Source organism: Athene cunicularia, assembly GCF_003259725.1.
Source record: "Athene cunicularia isolate RWA chromosome 26 unlocalized genomic scaffold, athCun1 chr26_part1, whole genome shotgun sequence".
NCBI lineage: Eukaryota > Metazoa > Chordata > Aves > Strigiformes > Strigidae > Athene > Athene cunicularia.
Window position 1 is genome coordinate 60,500 of NW_020799136.1, and position 8,252 is coordinate 68,751.

Below are 8,252 nucleotides of genomic sequence, written 5' to 3' on the forward strand. Positions count from 1 at the left end.
GGAATGGCCTCAAGCTGCCCAGGGCAGGGTCAGGCTGGCTCTGAGGAAGGATTTCTGTGCAGAAGGGGCTGTTGGGCGTTGGAATGGGCTGCCCAGGGCAGGGGGGAGTCCCCGGGATCCCTGGGGGGGTTGAAGAGTCGGGCTGAGCCAGCGCTGAGGGATCTGGGGAAGTTGGGAACGGTCAGGGTGAGGGTCATGGTTGGGCTGGAGAAGCTGCAAGGGCTTTTCCAGCCGGGATGATTCTGGGATTCTGTGAAAGCCCAGGCAGTGCCTGGAAACCTTGATCATTAACTCGGACTTAGCTGTTTTATTAAGAAGAGCTGTGCCAGATCCCGCTCAGCCACAGCCACACAGACCCGAGGCAGTCAGATTTGCAGCCCTTTATTCATTACAAGAGATTCAGAGACTTCTCATCGCCGTACATGGGTCCAAGGGAAGATAAGGTGTTTCAGGGAAAAATTACCCCACGGGCGCTGCTCAGCATCCCTAGGCTGACAAGGCAAAGCCCACTCTGTTGTTGGCGATGTCAAAGATGGAGTAATACTGCCGGAGGAAGACGTTGCCGAGGATCCAGAGCGGCTGGCCGTTGGTAGAGGACACGTATGTGCTCTCGACTCCAACGCTGCAGACACCATTGTTCTGTGGGGGAAAAAAGCAAATTTCAGTGCCAGCGAGGAGCATGAGGGATTGGTGCTGCCCGTGCCTTCACGGCTGCTTTGGCTGGGAGCAGGATTAGACCCTCCTTACAGTCACATGCAGGAAAAGCACCGGGAAATCAGGTGCCGGGAAATACAGAACTCAAGCTGCAGATGGGAGATGGAGTCGGGAGCAGCCTGGCTCGCAGTCTTTGTCCCATCACCCTTATTATTTCATAAAAGTACCCACAAAAACGGTTTGCCTCAGCTAAACCAGTTTAAAACCACACTTTCACTGCATGCAAGTCTCACAACAGAACATTTCTTATGTCCTGTAATGACCAACCTCTGTGTTTGAAAAGAAGCTCTGGCTTTCTCCTGGGTAAAACTGCCCTATGATGGCAAATGCGAGGTGGGAATGATAAAATTACACCTACATTTAGGACATAGACAGAGGGAGGCAGCGATAACTGGGCTCCGCTGATGGCAAAGTAGAGGGTGGGCATGCTCGGGACGCTGCTGCAGTCGACGATGTACTGCAAAAGAAGCAAAAAGGGGCAGAGGGGTCAGGACCGCGGGCCTGGGCGCTGTCCTTCCTCTGCCTGTCACCCTGACCATGGTCCCTAAGGGTCAGCACAGCTCTGACTGTGGCAGGGCTGCCTTGACCCGGGTTTATCATGTTTGGAAGAATTATTTTTGGTTTACACCGCTGCAAGGTGGGGATACACCACTGTGGTGTTGGTCTAGGGGAGGTGTTTTGCTCCAGAGATGCCAGGAGCCCTCTGTACTCAGCATTAGCACCCTGAAGTGTCCTTGTCCCACGGCATCAGCCTCTCGCGTGTGCATGGCATCCTCCCCACCTACCCCCTCGTCATTCTCCTCTGCACCCAGCTGCTGCAGGAAGGCTGACATGAATTGTCCCGGGATGGTCAGCAGGAACGTCCCGGTGTCCACGATGCCGTGACAGCCTTGGCTGCACCAGCCGGTGGCTGACGGCCCGATGGAGAACCTGGAGAGAGCAACAGTAAAGGCATCAAAAAAGGCTTCTCCCCCTCAATACCCACTCCAAGCCACAGTGCAGCACTTACTCCTCGATACCAATCTTCCAATAAAATTCCTGGACCACAGGAGTCCATAAAACCTCCCCGGTGTAGAGCTGGGTGTCAACGCCTCCAAGGATGACTTCCCCGCCATAATTATATGTCGGGTTGCTGGAAAGACACAAAATTAACCCCCAGATCAGGCAGGCGGCTCAGTAGAAAGCGATGTAATGTGCAGGTGTGTGCGGAGAATGCGTGGATGGAGAGTGAATGAAGAAAAGGATGGATCCGGGCCGTGTCTATGCAAGACAGAGACCCTCTCTCAGAGGTCTCACCGTGAGTAATAGAAGCTGAAGATGGGTTCAGTGAGCTGGTTCTGCTGCATCATGTTCTGTATCAGCGTGTTGTAACCACTGATGCCCACACCTGGGTAAGCCAGGCCCAAAATCCCATCGAAGTCCAGGTAGTAAAAGGGGCTGCTGGGCTCATCCAGGCTCAGGCCGAACTCCTGATTCTTGACGACGATGTTCTGGATCTAGAGGGAGAGGAAAGGTGCTGGGAGATGTCGGTGCTTTGGACATCCCCCTTGGCAGCAACAGCCCACCAGGGAGTTTCTGGCAAGAGACAGGGGTGGCCAGGAAGGTGACGAAAGTAAATCTGCACTGCGAGGTGCTGAGCTCTTCCCCATCACAGATGGGAGGTGGAGTCGGGAGCAGCCTGGCTCATAGTCTTTGTCCCATCACCCTTATTATTTCATAAAAGTACCCACAAAAACGGTTTGCCTCAGTTAAATTAGTTTAAAACCACACTTTCACTGCATGCAAGTCTCACAACAGAATATTTCTGACGTCTTGTAATGACAAAGCTCAGCCATTAGTGTAAAAAGCAAAGACTTATGGCCAAAGGCATCCCTTAGCTCCAAGCACTGAGGAAAAGCCCAGAGGACCCGGGCTGAGTTTGTTTGCAGATCCCAGTCTCCGAGTAAATTTATGCTGACCTACCATAAACTCTACATGAGAGTTTCAGGCGCTAATATCCAAAATTAAAAGGTACTTTCAGCTACCCCCGAAATTTTTAACTGAATCGGGCCGATGACAACCGCAGTCATTTCTTACCCTGATTGCAGCCCCGCACCAAGGGGGCAGAAGTCACTTACTGTCACGGTGTCGGACCCTAACACCACCGACAGGTCACCGAACCCGTAGCGCAGGATGTAGGTCTCACCGATATCCGAGAAGGTAGACGAGAGGCTGCAGTTGAACATGGCATGATTTTCTGCACGGAGAGAAAGTCACAGCCCCCAGGTCACATCCTGCCCTCGGTTCAGCGCATCCCCGGCCCCACGCGGACAGAAATCCCCAGCGAGGGGCTTCACAGGGAAGGGCCCATCCAAAACCAGCCCCGTCGGTGTCAGGGAGCAGAAAGCGAACCCCAAACCCCATCGGCTCTCCCTGATTTCCCTGTCAAAGCCCCAGCCTGCAGCGTGGAAGGGGTGTCCGATGGGTGGGGACCCCCAGCTCTGTGCCCCGAGGGGTGCTCACCGCAGGCTGGAGTCCGGCAGTAGGTGGAGGGCACCCACAGGTTGGAAGAGCCGGTGTCAAAGAGCACCAGGAAATTCTGGGGGGGGGTCCCGATGCTGATTTCTCCGAAGTAGAAGGACTGTGAACAAGAGCGTGGGAGGATTTCTGTTTCTGCCTGGTTTTTTGAATGAGGGTTTTCAGCGCTCTGCCCTCTGCTAGCTGAGAAACCCGAACTGCTGAGGGCTTGGAGGAAGGGCTCCCAAGTCCTTGGGTGCATCTGGGGCAGCTAAAGCACAGAAAGGGGCAATGACTTGTCAATGACATAACAAAGTCAGCAGCAAGGCCAGGAGTAGTAGGTCTGCCCTATAACCATCAAAATCTTCTTTTTCCAAGAAGGGAAATTAATTCAGGATAAGATGTGCTGCCTCCTGCCTTCACCTCCCAACGTCACCCTCGGAGCCAGGCTACAAAGGCGGCAAAACTCCTGCCCGTGCCCAGCACAGCCCCTCGACTTGTGAGTGGGGAGGGAGCGGAGCCACCCGCTGCAGAGCTTGCCAGGAAAGGAGGAGGGTGTCCCCCAAAACCAGAGCCGTCTGGCTCAAAGGAGGAAGGAGAAGATTTAGTACTCACATTCAGGTAGTTTGTGAGCGGTTCGTAAGCCACAGTGTCACTGAGCAGGTATTTCCTACCGGGGTCCCCTTTGAGGCCCTTCAGGACACCCTCCAGCACCCCGCTCGCTCTCATCACCTCCCGCATGGATCTGCCTTTCCTCAGGGGGATCCTGTGCGGGATGGAGACAGCAGAGAGGTGCTGAGTGGCCGGGTGGTCCCATCCACGGACTGAGGGTGAGCCCCGCTCTGCAGCCAGCCCCTGCACCCTCACACCCCCACCACCACCCCCCGGCCCCAGGGCTCACTTCATCGCCCCCTCCCCGAGCTGGAGGCAGAGCAGGGCCAGCACCAGCCTCCACATGGTCCTGGGTGCTGGTGTCTCCATGGCAGGTCCTGCACCGCCTCGGCCAGGGCAGGGTGTATATATCCAGGAGCCATGCCCAGCCCCTTGCTCCAAGCACCCCTTTCCTCTATCGCTGCACCCACGCTTGTGGTGTGTTTATCACCACAACTGCCCTGATTGTGCCTCCTCATCCGGCTGTTCGGGCACTAACACATCGGTCAGTTCCTCTGATACCGAGACCAAATATGTGACATCTGATAAAAAGCAAAATTCTGTTGTTATCAAGAAGTTATTTTCTCTTGCCTTCAGCACCAGCTTGTTCTTTCCAGAAAAACAAAGGCAAAACACACCCCTTATAGCAAATGGAAATTTATGATGCCAGGACCAGGCAGGAGCAGCCCCGCTGCCCTTTGCTGGAGGGCGTTTGCGGTCTCCCCACTCCCCACTAACTGGGGATGGACCCCAGTAGAGTTTTGCTGTTCCCATCCAAGCTGTCGGTGTTGGACCAGAGCTTTGAGCCTGTGACAGCTCAGGAAACCCCCCGGTGCCCCTTCCTCCTCCACTGCACCCTGGTGGATCTGCCTTTGCTTGGACAGATCCTTGCAGGGAGCACAAGGAAAAGCAAAGACCAGCTGGGACATGGGCAGCCTTTGCCTGTCCCTTCCTGCCATTGCTTCTGCCAGAGCAGCTTCAGCTTTTAGAAATGTCCCCATTTCATCGCGGAGGAGAAGCGCCCTTCCCTCCTATCCGCCCCTATCTAATCTCCGTCTCGCTGCGCTCAGCCTGTGTCAATATTTTGACACAAAGCACGGAGGAGTTTGTGTCCTTTCTCTGGTGAAATGACAGAGCTATTAATATATCTGCTAATGAGCTCCAATGATTAAGAGCTCTTAAGAAACGGGTTTGGATCCCAGGGAAGAGCAGTACTACCCGAGCCTCCCCCAACCAAGGTGCTCCCCATCCCCTTCGGCCACAGACCACGATTCCCAACACTCTGGCTGTTGCTTCACCTGAGTGAACATCCCCGCTTCAGGATTTAGGGGCCATTTGGTTGTCATGGATAACCTAATCTAGCCTCATATTCCCATTTTGACTTAATCACAGAATTTTGTGAAACCTTATCCAGCTGCAAGGAAGATTAGTGGCTTCCCACATGCACCCCCGGGGGGGTTTCCCAATGCCCAGGGGGAGGGACGGAGGTGGGGACCCACCATCCCTGCGGCTTTATCCTCGGCTGGTCGGAGCGATCGGTTCAGCCCTGCAAGTACCAAGAGCAGCAAGAGACAGGTCAGCGCGTCCCTGCGGTCACTCCAAGGTCACCACAAGCTGCAAGCAAAGCAATGTCCACCGCTGCTGCCTGACTCTGGCTTGGCCCCAGTAGGTGCTGGTGAGCCGCTCCCTGAAGTGACTCCAGCGGCGGCGGCAGGAGGATGAAGCTGTTAGGGACTTGCACAGCATTTCCAGACACCCACCAGTGCCTGATGGCACAGAGCAGAGCTGGCTTTTTGGGGAATCCCTCAGGGAACTCCTGCCCCGGGGCTCTGGCTGGGATTTAAGACCAAGCCCAGTGACCTTTTGGTCCCGATGCCCTACACCGCAGCCTGGCACATGGTGCTTCTCACCTGCAAAGCAGGAGCTGGGTGCAGGACACGCAGGCTGGGCTTGTCCCTCAACAAGGAGGATGGAAGTGGGTGTTTTGGGTTTGACTGGCCAGGTTTTGGTAGCGGGAGGCTACAGGGGTGTCTCCTGTGAGAAGCTACTAGAAGCTGCCCGTGTCTGGACCTGCTGCTGGCCAAGGCCGAGTGTATCAGGGACAGCGGTAGCTCCTCTGTGATAACATATTTAAGAAGAGGGAGGAAAGAGACTATGTGAGAGAAACAATCCTACAGACACCCAGGTGAGTGAAGAAGGAGGGGGAGAATGTGCTCCAGGTGCCCTGGCAGAGGTTGCCTGTGAGGAAGACCATGGTGAGGCAGCTGTGCCTGCACCCATGGAGGTTAATGGTGGCGCCGATGCCAACCAGCAGCCTGGGGAGAACCCCACACCGGAGCAGGGGGTGCCCGAAGGAGGCTGTGACCCCGTGGGGAGCCCGTGCTGGAGCAGGCTCCTGGCAGGACCTGTGGGCCCGTGGAGAGAGGAGCCCACGCTGGAGCGGGTTTGCTGGCAGGACTTGTGACCCCCGGGGGGACCCACGCTGGAGCAGTTCGTGAAGAGCTGGAGATCATGGGAAGGACTCGTGTTGGAGAGGTTTGTGGAGGACTGTCTCCCGCGGGATGGAGCCCACGCTGGAGCTGGGGCAAAGCGTGAGGAGTCCTCCCCCTGAGGAGGAAGGAGCGGCAGAGACAATGGGTGACGAACTGACTGCGACCCCCATTCCTTGTCCCCCTGCACCACTCACAGAGAGGAAGAACAGAAATTTGGGAGTAAAATTGAGCCTGGGAAGAAGGGAGAGGTGGGAGAAAGGTGTTTTAAGATTTAGGTTTTTTATTTCTCATTTGATTGGTAATAAATTAAACTAATTTCCCCAAGTCAAGTCTGTTTTGCCTGTGACAGTAATGGGTGAGTGACCTCTCCCTGTCCTTATCTCAACCCATGAGCTTTTTGTTGTATTTTCTCTCCCCTGTCCAGCTGAGGAGGGCAGTGATGGAGCACCTTTGGGGGGCAGTGGCATCCAGCCTGGGGTGCAGCCAGGCCCTGAGACAGCCCCTGGGATCTGGGGGAGGGCAGCCGCCTGCTTTCCAGTGCACAAAGTCTGCAGCCCCCCACTCCGTCACACAAGCCTTGCAGAGGGGACGGGGCTGGGCTGTGGGACAACCTCATGGCCAAGGGCTCAGAAGCCAGGCTGTAACTCTGCAGGAGCTAACCGGGGCACCAGCATGCAGAAGGACAGGTGGATCCTGTCCCTTCACCCATCTGTGAGCTGAGCTGCAGCTCGGAGCCTGCTGCCTTCATCAGAGCCACCCCCAAACTCAACAATTCACTATAGATAGAGGCTGAGACTCGGTCCCACAGCCATCAGGAGTCGACAGCATGTCATTCCCCTTTGCCAGGAACATAAATACATCAACTTTAGATTTGAAGCAGCCCAGGGACAGCTTCCCCACTGCCTTCCCTGTGCTGACTCTGCAGAAATCTGCCTAGGAGTTTATCACGGGGCTTATCTTGCTGGAGAAAGAGTGTCTGAGGCACACAACCCATCAGTCTGCACTCAGTCATCACTCAACGAACTCAGAAGGTCAGAGACAATTTGTGATGTTGGGGTTTATTTGTAACGGGCGACTGTGAGGATGCCCTTACACAGAGATCCTGGGGGAAATAGGGAGTCAAGCAGGCACGTAAAGGAACATAAAGGTCCGTAGGAACCTTGTAGTGCTCCAGCAGTGCTGGCTGAGGTGTGTTTAGCCAGGAGAAGGGCTGGATTTTGCTGCTTCACTCCTCTACGCCGACGAGGCGAAGCCGATGCGGTTGTTACCCATGTCAAAGATGGTGTAATACTCCTTGAGGAAGACATCACCCAAGATCCAGAGCGGCTGCCCGTTCTGGGAAGGCAGGTAGGTGACCTCAACCCCGACAGTGCAGTAGCCGTTGCTCTGTAAGGGGGGGAATAACGGGGAGTCAGAGCCTCAAACAAACACCAGGACGCTGCCAGCTGGGCAGGCATGGGGGATCTGCCCGCACGGGTACGGAGAGCATCACTGCTTGTCAAGAAGCACCAGGTCCTTTCCTGGCCCTCAAGGACTCAGCAGGGTGAAGCTGCTCAGCTAATACATACGTTCATGATGTAGGCGGAGGGGGGCAGTGGGAGCTCAGCTCCGTTGATGACGAAGGTGATGGTGGGCAAGTTCTGGACCTCACTGCAGTCAACTGCATACTGTGGAGAGAGGGGGAGGTTATGGCTGGAACAGCACCTGCTGCGAGAGGAGAGATACCCTCATATGCGGGGGAACACACACTTGACCCCCTGGCAGTGCCACATCACCTCGTCCTTCCCTGACACGCTGCAGTTCCACGTTCTGTAGGTGCCACATGAGTTTAGTGGGACCTGGTCAAGCCCACGGTTTCTGGCTCACTTGCAAGCCCCCCCCCTGCCACTCCACACCCCC

The 8,252-nt window shown here is 55.5% G+C and overlaps 2 protein-coding genes across 2 annotated transcripts in view; both read right to left on the bottom strand.

The window, feature by feature from the left end:
- Window positions 1–382: 382 nt before the first annotated feature.
- LOC113488823 (gastricsin-like) lies at window positions 383–4,184 on the bottom strand. Its single transcript, XM_026864168.1, has 9 exons — window positions 4,112–4,184; window positions 3,826–3,976; window positions 3,217–3,334; window positions 2,832–2,950; window positions 2,011–2,210; window positions 1,724–1,846; window positions 1,500–1,644; window positions 1,073–1,171; window positions 383–639 (listed from the first exon to the last, which is right to left on the bottom strand). The coding sequence occupies exons 1-9, from the start codon at window positions 4,165–4,167 to the stop codon at window positions 487–489; spliced, it is 1,164 nt and encodes a 387-aa protein (XP_026719969.1). The 5' UTR covers window positions 4,168–4,184; the 3' UTR covers window positions 383–486.
- A 3,235-nt stretch (window positions 4,185–7,419) lies between these two features.
- LOC113488821 (gastricsin-like) overlaps window positions 7,420–8,252 on the bottom strand; it is a 10,582-nt gene continuing 9,749 nt past the window's right edge. Inside the window, exons 8-9 of the mRNA XM_026864167.1 lie at window positions 7,922–8,020; window positions 7,420–7,739 (exon numbers count right to left, since the gene is read on the bottom strand). Of these exons, the coding sequence (XP_026719968.1) occupies window positions 7,587–7,739; window positions 7,922–8,020 (252 nt within the window). The 3' untranslated portion in view covers window positions 7,420–7,586. The remainder of the gene's footprint in view (window positions 7,740–7,921; window positions 8,021–8,252) is intronic.